General features: G+C 36.1%; 1 protein-coding gene across 3 annotated transcripts in view; it reads left to right on the forward strand.

Annotated features, from left to right (window-relative positions):
• Window positions 1–24,113, forward strand: part of LOC145673293 (uncharacterized) — a 47,661-nt gene that overhangs the window by 14,204 nt on the left and 9,344 nt on the right. For 2 of the 3 annotated variants that reach the window (XR_014128743.1, XR_014128742.1), the window contains exons 4-5: window positions 1,646–1,906; window positions 11,148–11,517. Coding sequence is in view for 1 of the 3 variants with exons in the window: in XM_081742863.1 (XP_081598989.1) it covers window positions 1,646–1,906; window positions 11,148–11,312 (426 nt within the window). In the remaining 2 variants the exon portion in view is untranslated. The remainder of the gene's footprint in view (window positions 1–1,645; window positions 1,907–11,147; window positions 11,518–24,113) is intronic. The other variant, XM_081742863.1, reaches the window with a different exon arrangement.

A 24,113-nucleotide genomic window follows, 5' to 3' on the forward strand; every position in this document is an offset into this window, starting at 1 on the left:
ATTTTCGTTTTGGGAAGGGGGGGGGTGAAACTTACAAGGATTCAAAATATATATGTACGTTTCTATGTTAAGAATACCTTTTATATATGCAGCCAGCGTTAAATATTGGTTATGGAGCTTACATAACAGCATAGGATGCTTACCCGTGCAGTGGAATAAGGACATTCTTCTTTCTCTACTTTTTATCTAGTTCTAAATTAATACCCGGCAATGATGGGTGCTTACAGCTAGAACTAGGAATATAAACCCTATTAAAATTCTCAGGGCACATAATAGATGAGTGTCAGTTAGTAATTGTTCATGTAACTGAAAGTAGTTATTAGGAAATTTATGAGAAAATGAATTAAACATTTGGTTTTAGTAAATGTACTTGCTTGTTAATAACACTTGCCGAGGTGCACTTTTCCAACTCGTCTTTTATTTACATTTTGAAGATGAAAGTAGCTCAGATTTTCAGAGTGATATCCTTCAGAAGTTAAAAGAGAAGAGTGATTATCAAAAAATTAGTAGAATGATAACGTGGGAAGAAACGGAATAGTAACCCCGAGAATATCACGGACACGATATTGTCCACCACAGATTTACGTGTCCTGGGATCGAAACAGGGGCCCTTCGTTCGCGATAACCGCACTGGTACTGAGCCTTCGTGGTTCCTCATTTCAGGGCTCATAGTGAGTCACTTTTTTTTTTTTTAACTAAAAGTTACTTTTTTTCAAGTTGGTCACTAAAAGTTACTTTTTTTTTTTTTTTTTTTTTCAAATTTGTCACTAAAAGTTACTTTTTTGGGACGTAAAGTGACATTTTCGTGTGATTTATGTTTTGCATTGGCAGTTTCTAAGAAAAATATAAAAATAGATGCAAAAAGGCAGAAACTTGTTACTCATTACTCATCTGAAAGCTTCAGTACTTGCTGCCACATGTGAAACAGTCAGCTTTATTCTCACTTCAGCTTTTATTCTTTCTAAAGCACAGTGGATGGTTGGTGGATGCTTAAGCTCTCAAGGTGGAGTTGAGAACCCTTTTGTGTCTATTCTTTCTTCTTTCATAATAGTCTTTTAGTTTTCTCTCGTAATAGTTAACGCTTCGCTCAACGCTGTGTGTGTGTATTTGTGAGGTTCATCATGTTCGTCTTGTGTTATGCTTCTAGTATGTTCTTCTTAGGTGATGCATTTGTATATTTCATGGCTCTGAGAACTCTCAATGCTAAGTTAAATATGTCTGGGATGAAGAAATTCGGAAATAGGCTAGAACTGATTCCACTTACTGAGAAGCTTCTTACAGCTGCTAAGTCTGCTTACCGTAACCTACAAAGCATATTTAGTAAACCTAAGAAAGGAGGAAGCTCAAAAAGAAGAAGTAAAAAAGAAAATATGAAACAAAACAACAAACAAACAGAGAGATGATGGAGAAATTCACAAAGGAAAAAAGGGACATGAGGAGATTTTGGTCACTTTTTCGTGTGCTCTTAGTCACTTTTTAATTATTTACAGGAGACCAGACCACTATGAGCCCTGTCATTTTCTTTTACAATAATAAATTCAGTCAACTTATAATTTTGTAAAATGTTTGAAAGAAGTCTGCTGCCATGAATAATGAGTTAGGTGTATTTTAAAGAAGACAATTTCTTTTTGTAATTCTTTTTTAGGTATTGGTTATTAGTCCCCAGAACCTAGGTGATGATCTTGTGCAGTTGTTGGGCTACACAGCTTTGCGAGATCTCCACATATTTCAGAATCGCTATACAACGCAAGCTCGTGCAGTGTCAGGTAAAGCATGGAAGCAGTGTCGACTGGATAACCCTCGTCTAAGAGTTCACTTAGAGGCAGAAGGAGTTAAAATTCAGGATGTACTGTGGCAAGAAAAAGCACCTGTCAAATCGATTGTCTATGATTCTCCTTATTCGCAGGTAAGTCCTACGTATTATGTGCAGAGTGCTTCTAAATAATAGGATCTAGTTTCGGGTGGTGGGTCGTTACATGAAATGAAACAGACAAAGTTTGTAACAGCTTGGCCAGTGAGAAGCGAATGTCAGGTTAATCGCTTACCCAACAGACCTTTTAAGGACGAAATAGATGAATCAACAGAAAACAGCGCAATGTATAGGTTAACAAGAAAGGATAGAAAAAATCATCTCTTTCTACTTTCTTTTTTTTTAAGTTTGACGTCCCACGAATATCTCCATGGCTGAGGGAAGCAGTGATGATGATATGATGGTAATGAATGAATTGGTGTAATGAAAAAAGTGAGAGGAAACTGTAGAATCCCGATAAAACACTCACGCACGGTGTTTGTCCACAACAAAGCCCTCTTGGTGGTGTCGGGATCGAACCTGGATCTCAAGCACGATAGGTGATAGCTCTACCACTGAGCTAAATCGCCCGATATCATTGTGAGCTTTATGATAGTGATATAAATTGAAGGGAAGTAAAATGGAGATTAATAATAATAATAAAGATCTTTTAAGCTAATCTACTATTTTACTGGCTTTGCTCACCTCTATGTTCTATAATAGCCAAATGAATAGAATATACTAAATATTTAAAATATTATTCATCAGTATTACTAAGCTTTTATTCCGTTTTGTGAAGAGAAGTTGCCACCTTTTAAGTAGCTTTAACTTCCATTGGTGTTTAAATTGTAAGATACTGCTGTGTCCATTGCTTAAGTATGGTAACGAAATCACGTAATATAAGGAAGAAAGATAACTGACCAACACACAAAAATAAATAATATATTTGTTTGCTCCAAGACCTCCAAGAAATTATAACCAGCGTATAGTTTTCTTATATATGTTCCTTTCTCTCTCTCTCTTTCTTTCTTGATAACCATAATCACTCAATCCTACAGTCTGGCGAAAACCAATGGCCTGCACCTGCGACGTTATTTGATTTCACTTCTTATCGTGTACAAGTATAACGTGAACCATTAATTAACGCGAGAAATTAAGACATTGAAAAACAATCTCGTTCTTACAAATTTATAACCATACATAGTGATATAGTGATTACTTTTAAATTTTCTTTCTCCTAATTAAAATTGCATTTTGTGCTTTCTTCAAACGGTACTTGCTTAAAAAAAAAAAAAAAAAAGAATGCCTGTACACTAAACACATTCTTGTCACTTTACTACTGTATCCATTCAATGACCACTATCATTTGTACTGGGCTTACTAAGCGACATTTTGTAGAAAATACCGGTAGAACATACACACAAAGATTAGACCAAACAATCCCTGGAACTGAAGAAAAAATAGAGCTATATCTTAAGTAATTTCCTGTTTTACTTTCGAGCGATGATAAGAGAACAGAAAGTATGGTGACCGTTAAAAAAAATCAACGTATTTACACGTTACATGTCCCTTACCTACTGAAAAACTATCTGTCCGTTCGTCCCGATGTAAAGATTTTCACTCGCCTAAAGACCATACTGTTCAGCGTATCGAAACTAAATTTTAGACGATTTTCTTCGTATTTCATAAATGTTTCATTAATAACCGTAAATACGGGTTAAGACATCTCTCGTGAATAAACCCACAAGGCGCAGTTTTGTGTTGGAGGCGAGTTTATTTTTTTGGGATAATTTTCTCAGATGACTCAGGCTATTTTGATTATATTTAATCAAGAATTCTTTGTTGTTGTGTAAATCACTTCTCATAAAAATATCCACAAGGGTAGTGTACTTTTGTTGTAAATACAATTTCCTCAAGTACGACTCATGCAGGGCTCCCAGTGTCCTATTTTTTCCTATATTTTGGAAATTTGTGTATATTTGTCCTATATACGTCCTATATTTTTATCGTGTCCTTTATTTCCTATATTTTTCAGGATTCAATTATTAAAAATATAGGCCAAGGGCTAAATTGCTACATATTAGCAATATGCTAAATGTATCTTAGCTTTTTTTTTCTGAGGGAATATGAACTTTTTTTTTCTTTCTTATTCTTCCACAATGAATGTTTAGCTGAGAAACCGTGCCATGCTCCAGTTTCTTATAACGCAAGCTGTGTTAGCATTTTCTTTTAGCAGTGTGTGCAACAATATTAGCTAGGCATGGAGGTGTGTTGGTATTTACCAACATATCCCAACCCTTCCAATATTGCTGTACATAATATGCAGGGTTCTCATAGTCGTCCTGGAAAACCTGGAAATAAAAGTGTATCGTGGAAACGCCCTGGAAAAGTTACGAAAAGCAGAAAAATGGTGAAAATCCTGGAAATTATTTATGAACTGGAAATGTCCTGAAATTTATAGAAGTGTATATATAATTTGCAGGGCTATGATGAATGAAACGCTGTTACGTTATTTATTTCAGAAGGAAATACGTTGATCAAATAATTCAATATTTAATTAGATTCAAATATTTCATTACAGAGAAATAAGTTATCAGTCTTCTGTTTTCATTAAAAAGATACGAAGTAATGAAAAATAATGTCAAAATAAAGTTCATCTGTAAATAAAAGAACTAGAAAAATAGTAGGAAGGTAGAGAAATACTTAATATTTTTGCGTATATTCAAAATTATATATAAATAACGACTTGTAAAAAGTGTTAAATGCCATGGTAATCCTATAAATAAGAGTTAATTATTTCTTTTTCTTCTGAGGTAGAGTGAATATGTTCTAAATTCTAACAATATTGAAGCTGCATTTTTTAGTGTTTTTACTATATTCAGTGCCTTGTTGAAATTCTATTGTTTGCACAAAATCATAAAAATAAAAGAAAAAGTAACGTGAAAAGTATAATTCAGAATGTATGGAGAGGTGGTATCCTTAAAGGAATAATACTTTTAGTTGCATTACTAATTTGTTTCTGAATTGTAATCAAAGTAGTTCGTAAAAGAAATAATACTTTTAGTTGCATTACTAATTTGTGTTTGTGAATTGTCAGTCAAAGTTGTTCGTAAAAGAAATAATACTTTTAGTTGCATTACTAATTTGTGTTTCTGAATTGTAGTCAAAATTGTTCGTAAAAGAAATAATACTTTTAGTTGCATTACTAATTTGTTTCTGAATTGTAATCAAAGTAGTTCGTAAAAGAAATAATACTTTTAGTTGCATTACTAATTTGTGTTTGTGAATTGTCAGTCAAAGTTGTTCGTAAAAGAAATAATACTTTTAGTTGCATTACTAATTTGTGTTTCTGAATTGTAGTCAAAATTGTTCGTAAAAGAAATAATACTTTTAGTTGCATTACTAATTTGTTTCTGAATTGTAATCAAAGTAGTTCGTAAAAGAAATAATACTTTTAGTTGCATTACTAATTTGTGTTTGTGAATTGTCAGTCAAAGTTGTTCGTAAAAGGAATAATACTTTTAGTTGCATTACTAATTTGTTTCTGAATTGTAATCAAAGTAGTTCGTAAAAGAAATAATACTTTTAGTTGCATTACTAATTTGTGTTTGTGAATTGTCAGTCAAAGTTGTTCGTAAAAGAAATAATACTTTTAGTTGCATTACTAATTTGTGTTTCTGAATTGTAGTCAAAATTGTTCGTAAAAGAAATAATACTTTTAGTTGCATTACTAATTTGTTTCTGAATTGTAATCAAAGTAGTTCGTAAAAGAAATAATACTTTTAGTTGCATTACTAATTTGTGTTTGTGAATTGTCAGTCAAAGTTGTTCGTAAAAGAAATAATACTTTTAGTTGCATTACTAATTTGTGTTTCTGAATTGTAGTCAAAATTGTTCGTAAAAGGAATAATACTTTTAGTTGCATTACTAATTTGTTTCTGAATTGTAATCAAAGTAGTTCGTAAAAGAAATAATACTTTTAGTTGCATTACTAATTTGTGTTTGTGAATTGTCAGTCAAAGTTGTTCGTAAAAGGAATAATACTTTTAGTTGCATTACTAATTTGTTTCTGAATTGTAATCAAAGTAGTTCGTAAAAGAAATAATACTTTTAGTTGCATTACTAATTTGTGTTTGTGAATTGTCAGTCAAAGTTGTTCGTAAAAGAAATAATACTTTTAGTTGCATTACTAATTTGTGTTTCTGAATTGTAATCAAAGTAGTTCGTAAAAGAAATAATACTTTTAGTTGCATTACTAATTTGTGTTTGTGAATTGTAAGTCAAAGTTGTTCGTAAAAGAAATAATACTTTTAGTTGCATTACTAATTTGTGTTTCTGAATTGTAGTCAAAATTGTTCGTAAAAGAAATAATACTTTTAGTTGCATTACTAATTTGTGTTTGTGAATTGTAGTTAAAATTGTTTGTAAAAGAAATAATACTTTTAGTTGCATTATTAATTTGTGTTTGTGAATTGTAGTCAAAATTGGTCGTAAAAGAAATAATACTTTTAGTTGCATTACTAATTTGTGTTTGTGAATTGTAGTCAAAGTTGTTTGTACTCCGGAAAATCTGCAGGGAGTCTTGGAAGGTTGGCGGGTGAAAGGCGGCGTTTTCTTACAATATATTTATATTTTTTCTGTGCTTCAGAGCGTAATATTTTATTGTAAAAGCCAAACTGTCCTATTTTATAAACCGAACTTCTACATGTCCTGCTGGGAGGTCTGCTCATGCGATGTTGTTTATTTCATAATATTTGCATAAACAAATATTTCATTAATACTCTGTCTCCTAAAACTTGTCTACAGCCACTTGATTCAGGATTTGCAGTTCAAAGGAAACATCCAATAATAGTAAAATGTTATATACACAGGATGTCCACAAAGTCTAACCCCGGGCCATTTTCTCAGAAACGGTTCGCTGTTGGAGATTTTTGTTAACACATAGTGCGTGTACAATGAGGCCCATTACATGAAGTGCTCGTGATAAGTAGAAGACATTTTGGGCAAGAGGCAACTCAAAAATTTTAAGTGGAAAGTTAATGTCAAATTGGATAGCATTGGAAAGCTTGTAAGAAACAACGACTGGTAACGTTCATCCGATATCGATGATAGAGGTTGAAATTGTAGTTTGTCCTGTACCATTCGTGACCACTTCGATGTATCGATATCGGATGAACGTTACGAGTCGTTTCTTATAAAATTTTCGAATGCCATTCAATTTGATAACTTCTCATTTGAAATTTTTGAGTTAACCCCGACCCCGGGAGTCATCCACTTATCTCAAGCACTTCAAATAGTGGGCCCTCACCGTACATGCACTATATGTTAAATTTGTTCCGTATAATGGTAGAATTTATTGCACATCTCATTGCAGATATCAGTGGTGGAATATCGCGTAACATCTAACCTTGCATTAGCTGGCTCGGTTGCCATCCCGGTAGGAAGTAAGGCAAGTATAAAGGTGCTGGCGAAGTGTGAAAGGACCTCGTCCCTCAGTAGATGCAGAGACTATAAGGACTTGCCATTCGAAGCTAATGGGCACAGATTCTCTATCCGATATTAGGGCACGCGATTGCTCCTCAACATCCAGAACGGAGAAAATGTGCAAGTGGTTCAGGAAATGTTCACTCGAAGTCTTCAGAAATCACAAAGACAGGCATCTCGCGAATGTGGTTTAATCCGACGCACAATCCGAACAGTTGTGAAGGAAGAGTTGAATTTTCGTCCATGAAAAGCACATTACTGCCAGGAATTATCGATAGAAGACAGTGATCATCGGTTGGAGCAGAGACGCACCCGAATTGGGGTTTGCCGTATCTGGGCTACCCGACTCCAGAAAGAAAAAAAAAAAAAATTCGTAACTCGACATAGATCTGCACACTTTCTTAATAAAGCGATACTCGTTTAGCAATGATTGATGTAGTATAAAGATTTGTTTTTACACTTCATTTGTACTCTTTGTTTTCTTATAAAACACAATCTTATAGGTGGCAGTATTAACAATTACTTATAGTCTTTTGGATATAGAATAACATTGAATGAATACTACATAAATGTAGTGTTGTGTAGTATTGGACCCTCCCCAACAAAAATTTCTGGGTACGCGCCTGGATTGGAGTATGGGGAGATAATGCTTGCTTGGTTTGAAGACTGATCCAATCTCTTCTGTAATATCATGTAGACAGATGGAGCGGTGCTTCATGTCATGTCATGTTTGTTTATCGCACAAAACCAGACTCTTGATGAACTGGATAAGCGAATTTATCAAGTTCTTGCAAATGTACCTCTGTTGTATTTGCAGAGGTTTGTCGCAAGTATCCCAACCAGTTTACGAAAATTGGTGGTGCTTATGTGGAATTTTACTAGTGCATAACAATTTTACCATTGTAAGGAACAAAATGTTTTTTGATTCATGGAAATTGGTTAAGTATTCAAGAAATTATAAACAATTTTCAGCAGGGAGTTAATTCTCTCCCACTCTGTAGTTAGACTTATTTAACGACAGAAATTGATGCATGTTGATACTCATAATGGTAATAAATATTTGAATTTGCTCCTTATTTTGTCCTGTTATGATAATTTTTTGTCATCAAGAATTGTGTTAAAGTGAAATTGCAGGCAACAAGTCTATATTGCATTTGGAATTGTGTTCCATTTTATAAATCTTACAAAAGAGTATCTCGTTTTTTAAGTTTTCACAGAAAGAATTTTACTCAGAGATTTTTTTTAAGAACAAGAAACTTAATTATTAAGATTTGCAACTTAAGTCTTCTTATTCTGGAGGTCACAGTGGCTCAGTGATAAAGCCTCACATCCTGTGCGAGGGGTTCCTAGTTCGATATCAAATCATGTGAATTCCTAGTAGTGGCGAAGGGTCGTAAGAGGTCCTGAGGCCCGACCTACCCATTTACTTTCAGAAATTATAATTTATAATTAATTCATTTTCCTTGCACAGAATGTATGATAGTTTTCTAAGTTGAAAAAAAAAATATTGTTTGATAAAGAAATCGTGGTTAGCACCACTGCTGGGAGGCTCACCGGGCAGTGTCTCAGGCGACAATAGAACTACCGCCAAGCTACTCAGAATATCCCGCGTGAGAACGCATTGGTAATAACCTGCGAAAGAGACCGGTCTCAGTGCTTATCGACTTTCGTTTCTACATAAAGCTTTTCTCTCGAGACGTTCGATTTCAATTTGATACATCAACCAAATAAAGAGCAAGAGAACGTGGGCCCCATTCCCTTCCAACTTTGCTTAATTTTGCGGACTTTAACGCAACGCAAAAGCTGGAAAAAGAAGTTGTAAAGGTGCTACGTCTATTATCGCAAACTAATGCCCCTTTATTCCGTTACGTTGGCGCAAACCTGTACAAAATCAGACTCGCTGAGTTCACTAGAATTGAGTAGAGAGTGTGTGTTTTTGAGATATTGTGAGTGACATTTTTTCTTACATTTGCAAAAGTGAACGAGACAAAATGTCAGTAAGTGGAGAATATGAACATAATATAATTCTTATTAAAGAATCTTCTATGTCAGTGGTTTTTGGAAAATTAATGTGTTATTAAAGAACGAAAACCAACGTCTGTGTTGGGAATAGAACAAACAGAGGGCAAGAGAGTTCTTCTGCACGCATTGGTACAAAAATTATTTGGGGTTGTTGACATATAAAGAGCAGCGTTTGAAAAAATATTTTAAGTATGATTCTGCTTTTAATGGGGAATTAAGTGACACACAAAATGACTTGATTGAATGCTTGTCATGTGTTTTGAACAATACAGGGTGGACCATAAGTCCCTTACCACCCCTTTTAAAATCCGTGTTCGTGGAAAATAGTGAACAACAACCATGTAGTAACATAGTAGGAAGTCGGATGAAGTCGGATTGTGATGGTGACCAAGATGGCGGCCATCTTGAATTCACGTCAAGATTTTTAAATGGGAACATGGTCATACGGCACGTCATTTTAGGGTAGAATTTAAAGACAAACACAATGGTGGAATCGGTTTGTTGATATCTTAATGTGTTCAAGTTACAGGCATTTCAAATTGCTAATTTTACCTGTCACGCATGGTGGAGTACGTGCTCTACGTGGCCCCCATCCCGAGTTATGCGCAAGGTAATTCGTTCAACCCAATTGTCCATGACCCTCAAAAGAGCTTCTGGTGAAATATCGGCACAGGCTGCAAATATGCGTACTTCCGGGTGTTCAAGATCCCGGATCTTTTCGGCGTATACCTTTGCCTTCAGAGACCCCACAGATAAAAATCCAAGGGCGTCAGATCTGCTGATCGTGCTGGCCATTCAATGGGACGACGGCGCCCAATCCAACGTCCAGGAAATTGTTCATCCAGATAGGTACGGACCTGTAATCCGTAATGCGGAGGGGCACCATCCCGCTGGAAAAAGAGTGGAAATGTGCCGTCCTCGGACAATATGGAAGGGAGGATGAGATCCCGCAACATATCCAAATACTGTTCAGCAGTGAGGGTACCAGGAATGATGAATGGACCAATTAATTTGGTGCCCCATAGACCACACCACACCATTAATTTGCCTGTACCTACCATTTTGCAAGGGTCAACCCACTGAGGATTTGTCGGGGACCAATAGCGACATTTTGCTTATTCACTTCCCCAGTGACATTAAAATTGGCCTCATCGGAAAATAAAATTTGTGTGTTGAATGTGGGTTCCGTTTGCAACGGCCCAGTCGCAAAATTCCACACGACGATCAGGGTCATCTTCAGATAGATGATCTTGAAGTTGCAATTTGTACAGATGCCACTTGTTTTTCTGTAAGATACGTCTGATGGGTGTACGACTGACACCACATTCCATGGACAGACGACGGGCACTGGGGTGTGGTGATGTAGCAAATAATACCAGCACTGCTACTGATGTGGCTTCATCTGTTTCGGTCGTGGGTCTTTCACACCTGGGTTTATCTGTTATGGAACCAGTATCCATGACCTTCTGGAAAAGTTGGGCGACACTGATTCCTAGTGGATAACATTGTGTCCTTGGGTTTTCTCTGGGAATTCTTCCATTTCCCCACGTTTTCATCCCACCAATTATTTCAAAACAATCCATTTCCATTAATCATCCGCCTCCTTTAGCCTATAGAGCATAGCCGTGGGCATATAATATTCTTCAACACCATGCTCATAAAAGTACTAGATGATATCTTGAGATGTGAAATGATTTTCTAGTAAGTATCTCCGATTCCCTGATGATGGTAGGCAAAACTGCTGAAACTATTCGGAAAAATTATAACAGGACACAATAAGAGGTAAGTTCAATCACTTACTAGTGCAGATATAAATGTATTGTGGTAACAGTTCTATTTTGTTTACTTTCAGATTACTACCGACTCTATTCTGACAGCTATAGATTTGTATAAGGGCGACCTAGAAGTGTATGGGCATAAAGGATTGCCGAGGTTCTACAGATCTAAGTCATTCCATGAGCGAGCGGATTCTCTGTTGCTTCTGCTCTGTCGGCAGTGCCCATACATTCATACCTTGGTACTTGGCTTGTCACACGGTGCATGTTTCTCACCTGGATGAATGGCGTGATGTACCTCATAACTTCCTACGTGATTAATCGTTCATGTTGTGAAGCCATCCGTCAACTTTGGCACACACAGGACAATGCCTAGGATCCTGTGACTGTTAACAAGAATAATCGGATTGTTACATGTTGCATGTGCATGCAGACAAATAATTACAGGTATGTTTGATTAACAATTATTATTTTGCCTAATTAAAATTATGTATGTTGTTTACTGGACAAGAAAAAACCTCTTATACATTATAACACTTATTAATGAACAGATGATTCAGAAGGTTGATGACAATTTCTGACGCAAAACGGAACACAAATATTCTAGTGAGTATGAGTTTCTTTTTAATAAAAGAAAAAAGGTTTGTTTACGTGTTAGAGATAGAGGAAATGCTATATGACAACAATCCCAACTCGAACAAAACTTGGCATTGATTGAAGAACACTGTTTAAAAGGGTGGGGTAAGATGTCAGTAATAATTTGAAAATGGAATGTATCTTCGACTTGAATGACAGATAAAGAAAGTCGTATTCATATTGTTAATTCTTGCCAAAATAAATGATGATGGGGCATTGCACAAATCATTAGACACTTTTCTTTCGCGAATGGTAGACCTTCTGATAGCGTGGATTCAGCGAATACGTTGGCGTGAATTGATCTTATGGATACGATCATTTCGTTTATTTAAGTGCCACTGTTACATCAATTCATTTCAGTTTACAGCTTTTGGTTAATTATGTTTTCTATGTTGTATCAGGAGTTATCTTCTGAAATTTATTGTCAGCCTTTTCAACTATTCGAAGTAAGTAAGTTTGTAAATATAATTTATGTAAAGCGTAATATCTTATACCAGATCTCCCGTTATCCATGTACATAGATATACATGGATATGTATAATGAGGAGTTCATTAACGTTTTCAATTATCGAATAGGTACAAAAATGCCTAGTAAAATGGAATTAATACTAATTCAAAATGTCAATAGTCTGATTTTTTTAAATATATATATTTTAAGTTAAATCGGTATATTTAAAATTGTTACTATTTTTTAGACTGCTTCTAAGCAGGGAACTAGGATTACACAGGTACCTATGCTAAAATGCACAAATACATGTATATTTCAAAACGTACGTGTACACAGAAACAAATGTTCTGTAGTACAAGTTCGATCATTTTATCATTTTGTTTGGTTTTACAAGATAAAAAAAAGTTCTTGCCGTATATGGTTGTCAGAAACAGCGAGACATACAGCGCATGGTACAGTATTATGTCTCGAAGGGATTTCCAATAGCATCCAGCCGCCTTCACTAACGTTCTTGCAACTGCGCAATTCTCTGACGATAAAAACTTGGGAGTCTTTGACGCAGAGAGGTCCATGAGTACGAGCCGCAAGTCTGCTTCATTGTTGAAGGATTTCTCACGAAGTGTTTGTCTAAACAATAGAACAGGTAGTAATCGGTGGGCAAGGTCCGGCGAGTATGATGGATGGCAGTGTCTCCTACTCAAGTTGGTGAATGATATCTCTGGTCTTCCTTGCTCCATCTCGCATTGTATAGCACACTCTTGCAATTAACCAACGATGGTTCCTGCTGCAGTACTGCAGTGTGGCCTGGTGGTAGGACCACGTAATCTACCATTTGGCGACCAGTCCACCAGACACGAAACATGATCTTAGGTGGTTGCAGAGGTGGTCTTGAGATGTGAAGCATACAATCACGTGGTGCCAACCAATGTCTCGTACGCTTTTCATCATTCGTGAATACTCGACTAAATGTGGATATTTTACGGTGCCGAGACAGCAACGACAAACAGGCTGTCACTTGCTGTGTGTTGGCTGCTGACATTGTGTGGGGTGCCCGCTTATACACCTTCCCTACGCATTGCAAATGAAGTGTTTCCTCGGAGACGTGGAAGCGTTTGAGAAATTCACCACACATTTGATGGCTGTCGTCTTGTATGGCTACCTTCAGGACCTCGTCATCCAGCATCTGTTGTGCGGAGTTCATTATAAAGGCTCAGATCTCTTAATTTCTCCTTCACACTCGACTAGCTGTGATTGCATTGTGTGCAGAACGTTCCTGTGTTGACGCAGGTCAACAGTCACACTAATTTCTTATTGCTTTTCCAGCGCCTAAGTCATTTCGTTTCCTCTCTGTGAGTGCTTCGTCAAATAGGACATCAAAAATGGCAAGAACTTCTTTGATTTCCTTAAATGAGTCATCTAAGAACACGGTGGCCCAGTAGTAGAGTTCCTGGTTCGATCTCAAGATATGAGAGTTTGTGATGGGTAACACTCGTATCAATGGGTTTTCTCGGAGTTCACGTATTTTCTCCCACACTCTCATTCTATCAGTTCTTTCATTCTCATTCACTTCCATTAATGATCCGTCTTTTTTGGCGTAAAGGTGCATATTTGTGAAACATTACATTAGAAATTTCATTTTATCACCCCTTTGTTACAGCAGATAAATATTAGCTTTGCTTGCTTATTGATAATGGAAAAATAACTTTCGTATTAACGTAGAAAAGTGTTAAGGATAATTAAAAAGTTCTTATGTTTTATCATCAATAAGCCAAATAAGTAAAATTCTTATTTAAATTATAATGCTTTAAAACGTAATGCTTACTTTGTTTTATTAATAACACAAAGTAATACGTTTTACTAATAACACAGAAGTTTCTTCTTACATGTATTGATGTAGCTTTATATTTTCTGAGATATTAACACTATGATTACGCTTATCTTTAGGAAATAGCAAGTGTACTGTATTATATTATATACTTGCATTGAATAAATAATCGTTCACGTAATAACTCTACCCAGTTTTCGATCTCTTGCCATGCGAAATTATGGTGGACAATTTTTTCCGTAGGTTATCTCGTTTCCTCCTATATTCTCATTTCACCAATTATTGCACAATCAATCTCTTTTATTAATCACCCGTCTCTTTTAGCCTAATGAGCATTAACTGTGGAACGTAAAATTACAAATTTTCAACTCTACCCAATTTGGTGTGGTTTAGTAATTGATGCAAATCAATCAACACAAATAGGCTCGATTCATACTTAGAACGATCAAATTCATCGTTGTTTCATTTCTCTCACTTTTAAATGTAGACCCGGACGTTACTTGTACAAATCCGCGTAATTTTGTGTAGTTTCGACAGGAAGAAACTATTTATTGCAAGGACTGAAACATACCGAGGACAGAATTTAATATTTTAATATTTCAGAATTGAATCCTTCAGTCACATAGGAACCTCGTAAAGTGAACACAAGGTTGTGGAGTTTTTATGGCTTAATCAGTTACAACTTCATACTGATTATCCATGAAATTTGTGTATATGTGTCTTTTAATGTGTTTTCGTTCAAAGTAATTATTATTCCATTAGCTCATTAGTGTGTGTTCATCCGTCCGGGAGACACAAAACCTCGAGAACTACTTGATGGATCGCTTGGCCAGAATGTAGGTTAAAAGTTTGAGTTCGTTAATGGAAGTGATATTCAAAGGAAATAAACGGTTTTCGGTCTTAACGTTGAGCATTATAGAGTAAAATCGGTAATAGATATCTAAAAGTAATTTCATGTAATCGATTAAACGATTAAATATCCCAGGAATATATTCCGTTTCCACCCTAATCTCTCTATTGAAACCAAAAGTACTAGAAATCTACTACCATTTTCGGTTTCAGTGGTAATTGAAAAATATCATGCCATACAAATCAAATTATGGCGACCAAAGTACGTGCAGTGCCATATTTAGATCGTACAGATCTATTTTAAGTACGTGATACTCGGGGCTTTTTTTCTAACGGTACGCCACTGTACGCAATATCGGCACCTTTTTTTCTAAAAATGCTTTCTGTACCAGTTTTTTTTTTTTTTTTTTTCAAATTTTGTATTTACGAAATACACAAGGTACTCAAATAGTTTTGCACTATGAGCCATTTTTTTTAATAGTACCAGTAGGACCGTAAAATATTATACGCACGCTACTCAATATATATTCCATCCGCTGTGATACATTTAGCCCACCGTTCTTTGCATGCCATAAATGCACTTTGGTAAAACCTCGGATGCTGACTATTACAGCACTGTTTCACACGTGCAATGAGTCCTTGGTCATTGTGACAAACTCCTTCCACGAAAGTGGGCCTTCAGATGACCAAGTCAGAGAAATCGAACAAGGCCAGGTCCGGACTACAGGGAGGTTGAAGAACCACTTCGTATCCCACACGGCTGAGTTTGTGCTGTGTATGATTGGCAGAGTGTAGCCTCGCATTCTCTTGTTTATATATATATATATAAAGGGGAGTTCAAGTCTCTTTTTCTTTAGAGCAGGTTTCCAGTATTAATGTTAGAACACTACTCACAGATAACCCAGTCGCTTCAGTGTATAACAACTGCTACAATCTAAAAGCCTAGTTCAAGGGAAGTTTTGATTCTTTCCAATACGTAACGACCACCTCCCTTGAACTCACTTCTTGATCCCTAATTCGAAGTCCTAGCAACCTCGAAAGGAATCGAGAAGGGAATCTATCGCGCAACGGAAAAAATAATAATAAACGAAAACGGAAACAAAAAGAATGAAGAACCAGAAACTTACCTCCGGTGGATGCAGATTAGAAGGGAGAGTAATAGCTCCACTCAACTCCCTTTAATAAAGCTCAGCTTAAACATGTACGTATATATGAATATTTTACCTTAGTTATATTAAGTACTTTGAAAAAGAAAATTCATTTCAGATACGATTTATTAACAATGCTTCAACTCAGACTGGTGTGGTAGTTAACCACACTTCTACAATTAACGTAAGGTGCCAGTATATTCATTATAGTACCATAACATTGTGAGAAAGAAAGAAAAAAAACTTCAATAGAACATATTTAGAATTCTGTCTGTCAATCTCATATCCAATTTGTTTACAATATCAACCATTATTAGATTTTATTGTTAACTTCTTCTTTTCTTACCAGAGAACTGTCCATAGACCAATAGTCGAAGTAGATTGTATTGTAACTGTTAGAAACTATTACCTGACACTTCGTCACACCACTTAAGAGAAACAACCATATTGCAGTCGCAGACAACTAAATAAAGTTAAGAGTTTCACATCACTCGTCATAGGTACGACATGATAACAGAACAGAGTGATTCTCGCTTGAGCGAGCGTCAGCTGAAAGAAGTGTTACCGCTTCCGGTTCAGTTCAAGTGCTAAATACAATCAATAAAGGAACGGAGGTAATATTTACTGACATCCCCGTTCGGCAGCTCCAACCATGGGCGCATTCTACTATCGATTATAATGTAATGCAATTTATACGAAGTCAAATATAGTACACTTGACGTCTTAATCACCACTTCAGCATGATAGAATTTCCGTTCACACATTTCGCATAACTCAATATGCCGTAGCCACTCAAATAGTAATGTGTACAGCCGAACATCCACTGGGCAGACACAGCAACTAATGACTCGGACGTTTAGTAATAATAATATTCCCTTTCGGGCGGACAAGTTAGGTGGACAGTAATAATAGACAATACTAGACAATCTGGATTAGGTAGACAATGGACACGATAGTATATAATACACTTCATACAGGACAATTGGATGAGACTTTGTATATATATCTATTAACTAGACAACATTGGACGAATGGACGAGATATACATATATGTCTTTTTATAGACAGACAGTTACTGAACAAACAGCAATTTGACATAACGTAGTTAGAAACACCAGCAATCTAAGCAGAGCGACAACGTTCAACTTATTACTGTAACATACGATAACCGAAGGTGGACAAACTTTGGAGAACTATAGATGCTATTCAGACAATCTTCGTAAAATGGCAACCTTACCCATAAAATCACTTGAACTTTAAACACATATAGCAAGAAGCACTGATAAATACCATCAATATATATATTATTATACTCAAATTTACTCAAATTGGAGCTCTAATAGAAAATATTCCCATACATTTCTAATACGGTTAACTCAATACTTAATGAACTTCACAACAGAGAGAGAGAGAGAGAGAGAGAGAGATTTACGCTACGTACGACTTACATAATGAGAGGGCTGGCTAAGACTATTCGAGGCCGCGCACAGGCTGGGCCCCCATGGGAGAAGGTTTCCCCCATAGGAACTCTTTACTCGGACATTGTGCCGTGTATAAGATACACTCGTGAACTATACATTTTCGTACTCACAAATATTAATTTATACTTCTGAAGAACACCAGTGCTTTCGTTATCTTAACTCTAATAAACAACTGTAGATTTTATTCTAACTCTGATAAACCACTATAGCTAATACGAAGAAAGAATAGTTTTATTCAGTAGGTTCGTGTTCCAAAATAATTCAACTGAACTAAATATAGATATATCCGTTGACTTTTGGCAGTTCGAGTTTTACTACTGAAGTTTCCCAGAAAACAAGATTAAGTTCACTTTACTTCAAGGCTCACATGCAGAATAGTCATTGTAGATAGACTTAAAGTTAGTCACGTTACCTGAAGTGCTGCTACTAGAAGAAGTAATTAGGTTTTACGCCATTGTTCAGCTTACACAAGAATCACCATGTGCGGGATCAACTTCCACCTTTTATATGTTAGAATTATCTCCCTTCCATCCAAAACCTCGGGAGAATAACGTTCTCACTATAATTTCACTCCTTGGAGATTATTATTATGCAGAGTAAAACGACGAACACGCTCTCAGTTCATCACAAAATAAAATTTCTTCTAACAGAAGAAAGAAAATTACGACGCCACTCTTGTTCGGCTTTTGGTGAAGTACACAGAATATATAAAGACAGTCGTTTCACCGCTTCGCTTCTCTCTCATTCCCACTGTTGGAAATTTTGGTGAAACTTTTATTACAGCTTTATTAAACAAAATAAAGATAATTCGCATAGAATATAGATATTCATGAACAAAATATATAGTAAGAAAGAATACTACAACCTTAATTTGAACTATAAATCAACGTTATAAACTGGCCTCATTCCGTAATGCTCCTAGCCTGTATATTCTCCTACTATGGGCGACTCAATAGAAGAAGAAGAAGAAGAAGAAGAACATTGATGACAATCTCGAGAGCAGTTTACTAAGAGAACCAACGTCTAAACACAACAAAATCTGCATTTCAACGCAATGTTTGCGAAAGTATAATAAACATAAGGATACTTTAAATTGCCCTATTATAAAATTACGATAATAATGAGTAATATAATTCAAAATTCACATTGAGCCTATTAACTTGTCTGTAACAAACAAGGTATGTTACAGTTCTCACCGAGCCTTGGAAAAGAAAAAAAACTTTTTTTCTTTTGAATTTATGACTCGATACTTAAGAAATGAAGACTATATAAATATAATTACAAACAATATTTGTTTAAACTAAATCTTGATTAGGATGTTTAGATAATAATTCCCTCCGCTTATCCGGAGAACAATCAAATATCTTTAAGTTTTGAAAATTTTGAGTACCTACTGACTCACCAGACAAGTTATGCAAAACTGCACAATTCTTTAGGAGCTTATGAACCAAAAAGGGTCCAATAAAACAATTAAGATACTTAGAAGTTTCTTTCTTAATAGCTGAAGAAAGATAGTGTGTTTTAACCATCACTAAATCTCCTTCTTTTAATTTTACTTCCCTTCCAGTTCTCTTCATTTTCTGGCATTCTTTCTTAGGGTTACATATAGAAGTTACTATATGCTTCCGGGCTTCTGATTCCTTTTGTAGTTCAGGAGGCCACGGGAATGATCTTTTAAATGCTTCTGTAGCAGAATATGAGAGGAATAACTCCGCAGGAGTTTTCCCAGTACTACTGCAAATGGAATGGTTCAGAAGATCTTGAGCCACTTTGATGACCTTACTCCAATTGGTTTGTAAGGAAATCTGAGTCCCAGACGAAGTTTGGAGTCTAACTTCATTTTTACCTCGATCAATAATACCATTGAATTTATCCAGGAAGGGACATCCTAAGATGATATCAGGTCGTAAGTATTTCATTACAAATATAGGAGTTTCAAAAAGGTGACCTTGAAAATTTAAATTAAAAGTTTGTAATCCCTGTACTTGGAATTTTTCTTTTCCCGCAAAGGCTCCTAGAGTGAGTCTAGTATACGGATGTAGCTTGGCCGCTGGGAAAGTTAATTTTAGACGTTTCCATACTTCCCAATCCATTAAATTCAGCTCAGCGCCGCTATCCACCGTACACCGCAGATCTATGCCCGCTATGTTCCCTTTTATCATGGGTGAAGGGGAAAAATAGTACTCAGACGAGGAACAGACATAATCGTCTTCGACTACAAAATTAACATGGAATTCTAGAAACGGATTTGTAGAATCAGAAGAGTTTGACGAGGTCACTGTGCAAATACTTCGAAAGGGGTCTTGTCCTTCGCAGCTTGCCTGCCCCTTTCTCATTGGCAGCTGCGAGTCATGTTTTCCGAACTGGTTACCTGTTCTCTCGAATTCGGAGACCCTTCACTGTTACTGTTAGACATCTGTCTAGATCCATCATTTTCTTCTACTCGATCGTTATTATAACTATTATTGTTATTGTAGTATCGATTTCCATTATTTCGATACCGATTTCCTCTTCCTCTAAATCGTCGATTGCGATTATTACCTCGAAACGAGTTCTGATGGTAATTATTATTATTATAATTATTAAAGTTCTGAGCATACTCCGGGTTCCTCTTTTCAGTTTGACAACTGCTATCAACCGTCTTATTCTGATTAAAGTTTTGGTTAGTTTTGATAACCTTCGCCTGTTTAATAAATGATCTCTTCCTAGAAGGAGGTTCAAACTCGGTACGCGGACCGGTAATCGAAGACAAATTCCCAATCTGAATCATCAGATCGACTAAGTTCTGACTTGGATTAACAGATAATAATCTTACATCACCGTAAGGTAAGCTTCCCAAAATTAATCCTGAAAGTTCCTGAAAGTTAGGATTTTCGGTAATGTTATAGTACATTTCAACCAAGAACCAAGAAAATTCTAGCAACGAGGAATATTTATTTTTGTCATACTTTAAAGATTGGAGATACCTTTTCTGCATCAGCTCGGTCTTTTCATTACAATATTGACTTTTGAATAGCCGGATACAATCATCAAATGAACGGATTTCATGTAGGACAGACTGAATCCAGACTTCAGCTCCATCTCTCAAGCAACTTTGAAAAGCTCTAATCTTTTCAAAATCCGAAACGGAATATCGATCTATACAACGTTTGAAATTTCTGAGGAAAGCTCTAGATGCACCCGGACGAATTTCTCCACCAAAAGTAGGAAAATAAGTAAGATCCTTTAGTGAGATCTGTTTAGATTCATAATTATATTGCTGACCAGGAATCCTAGACCATATAGGACCATTGTCAAAAGGACTTAAGTTAGACACATTATAGAAAGGTGTAGAACACTGACTTAAAGGGTTGATTGGATTACTAATGGAACTACCCCAACTGGGTTGACTGAATGATGAGTATTTCGGAGTCGAGTGACTCGAATTCCAATTAGACATAGTATAGACCGGAGAACTACTATTGCCAAAGATAGGCACGGTATTTCTACCAGTACTTGCAAAAGTATCTAAATTAAACGGGGCCTTCATCGTCGGAACACTAGGGATAGGTTTAGAAAACCAGGAAGTATTAGTTGCTGTAGTAGTACCATTAAATAACATTCCATCCGAATGTGGAATCGGCTGATCACTATAATCAAACCTACTCTTTTCAGCAGACGTCCTATCCTTTCTGACATCTGTGAAACAAACTCTTTTAGGGGCAACACTATCGTCTCCCCCTTCAGTCTCACTATTTATTTCTTTCGAAACCGAAAACTTCGCTCTAACTTCCTTAATTTCCTTCTGAAGCTGCTCATAACGAAGCTCAAGTTTTTGTTGCAAAACAGAGACTCTTTTGGTTAAGCTTCTCTGTTCATCACAAACCGATTCGAGAATAGTGGCAGTAGTTTCATATCCTTCTTTAATCGAAGTTATCTCCTTGCTATTAGTATCAACTAATTCAGGCAAATTTCGCAATTCACCTTGCAATTCTTCCGCTTTTTGATTTACTTTCAAGAGGTCACTCTCGACAATTTGCAGTCGAGCCTCTTGTTCTAACTGGGATCCAGTTATCACATTTATTTGTTCGCGTAGTTTGTTCGATTCCTCGACTATTTCTTTGTGTGCTTCTAATTTGACTTCGTTAATTTTCTCAGCTAAGATCAAAATTTCATCATGCTGCCTATCAAACTTTTCATTAAGCTTTTCGTTTTGTCTGTCCAGTTTCTCGTTCTGCTTTTGTAACTCTTCGCGTTGTTCACCGAACTTTTCTTGTAAGAACGCAAACAAACGCATTTCCATTGAACTCTCTGACCCACCAATAGGGGACGAAGTAACTACAGAAAATTTTAGAACATCTTGTTCTTCATTTTGGTTGGACTTAACCAAGCCACCATTTTCAAAAGATTTTTCGATTTTCCCATTTCCATTTGAGGGTTGGCAACCCTGACAAATCCATTGGTACGAATCCCGACTTATTAATTCAAACATACTATCGGATTCTTTTATCCCGACACAACGGAAGTGATACCATCGGGTACACTTTTCACACATGACTGAATCTTCCCGTTCAGCAGTTTCTGATATTACAGACTTAAAACTTTGATTACAGCACGCGTATTCTCTATCAGAATCGGAGCTAGCAACACTGCCCCCAACTGAAATTCGCTCAGACGTTGACATATTAACAAGTACACAACAACACTATCACAAAATATATCACACAATATATAATATATCAATACAATAGAATACTTCCCTTGGGAGAAACCAACACCAGTAACCCCACCAGTGCACGTCACTGAACAGTCTGCCTCACTCTCATTTTCTTTCTCCTCTCTCTCTGTTTTTTTTTTTTTTTTTTTTTTTTTTTTTTTTTTTTTTTTTTTTTTTTTACTCTCCTTCCATCCACAATCCTACCGTCAGAAAAATCCTTGGCTGGTTCGCCAAAAATTGTATAACAACTGCTACAATCTAAAAGCCTAGTTCAAGGGAAGTTTTGATTCTTTCCAATACGTAACGACCACCTCCCTTGAACTCACTTCTTGATCCCTAATTCGAAGTCCTAGCAACCTCGAAAGGAATCGAGAAGGGAATCTATCGCGCAACGGAAAAAATAATAATAAACGAAAACGGAAACAAAAAGAATGAAGAACCAGAAACTTACCTCCGGTGGATGCAGATTAGAAGGGAGAGTAATAGCTCCACTCAACTCCCTTTAATAAAGCTCAGCTTAAACATGTACGTATATATGAATATTTTACCTTAGTTATATTAAGTACTTTGAAAAAGAAAATTCATTTCAGATACGATTTATTAACAATGCTTCAACTCAGACTGGTGTGGTAGTTAACCACACTTCTACAATTAACGTAAGGTGCCAGTATATTCATTATAGTACCATAACATTGTGAGAAAGAAAGAAAAAAAACTTCAATAGAACATATTTAGAATTCTGTCTGTCAATCTCATATCCAATTTGTTTACAATATCAACCATTATTAGATTTTATTGTTAACTTCTTCTTTTCTCACCAGAGAACTGTCCATAGACCAATAGTCGAAGTAGATTGTATTGTAACTGTTAGAAACTATTACCTGACACTTCGTCACACCACTTAAGAGAAACAACCATATTGCAGTCGCAGACAACTAAATAAAGTTAAGAGTTTCACATCACTCGTCATAGGTACGACATGATAACAGAACAGAGTGATTCTCGCTTGAGCGAGCGTCAGCTGAAAGAAGTGTTACCGCTTCCGGTTCAGTTCAAGTGCTAAATACAATCAATAAAGGAACGGAGGTAATATTTACTGACATCCCCGTTCGGCAGCTCCAACCATGGGCGCATTCTACTATCGATTATAATGTAATGCAATTTATACGAAGTCAAATATAGTACACTTGACGTCTTAATCACCACTTCAGCATGATAGAATTTCCGTTCACACATTTCGCATAACTCAATATGCCGTAGCCACTCAAATAGTAATGTGTACAGCCGAACATCCACTGGGCAGACACAGCAACTAATGACTCGGACGTTTAGTAATAATAATATTCCCTTTCGGGCGGACAAGTTAGGTGGACAGTAATAATAGACAATACTAGACAATCTGGATTAGGTAGACAATGGACACGATAGTATATAATACACTTCATACAGGACAATTGGATGAGACTTTGTATATATATCTATTAACTAGACAACATTGGACGAATGGACGAGATATACATATATGTCTTTTTATAGACAGACAGTTACTGAACAAACAGCAATTTGACATAACGTAGTTAGAAACACCAGCAATCTAAGCAGAGCGACAACGTTCAACTTATTACTGTAACATACGATAACCGAAGGTGGACAAACTTTGGAGAACTATAGATGCTATTCAGACAATCTTCGTAAAATGGCAACCTTACCCATAAAATCACTTGAACTTTAAACACATATAGCAAGAAGCACTGATAAATACCATCAATATATATATTATTATACTCAAATTTACTCAAATTGGAGCTCTAATAGAAAATATTCCCATACATTTCTAATACGGTTAACTCAATACTTAATGAACTTCACAACAGAGAGAGAGAGAGAGAGAGAGAGATTTACGCTACGTACGACTTACATAATGAGAGGGCTGGCTAAGACTATTCGAGGCCGCGCACAG

Source organism: Thermobia domestica, chromosome 16, assembly GCF_964235325.1.
Source record: "Thermobia domestica chromosome 16, izTheDome1.hap1.1, whole genome shotgun sequence".
Lineage (NCBI taxonomy): Eukaryota > Metazoa > Arthropoda > Insecta > Zygentoma > Lepismatidae > Thermobia > Thermobia domestica.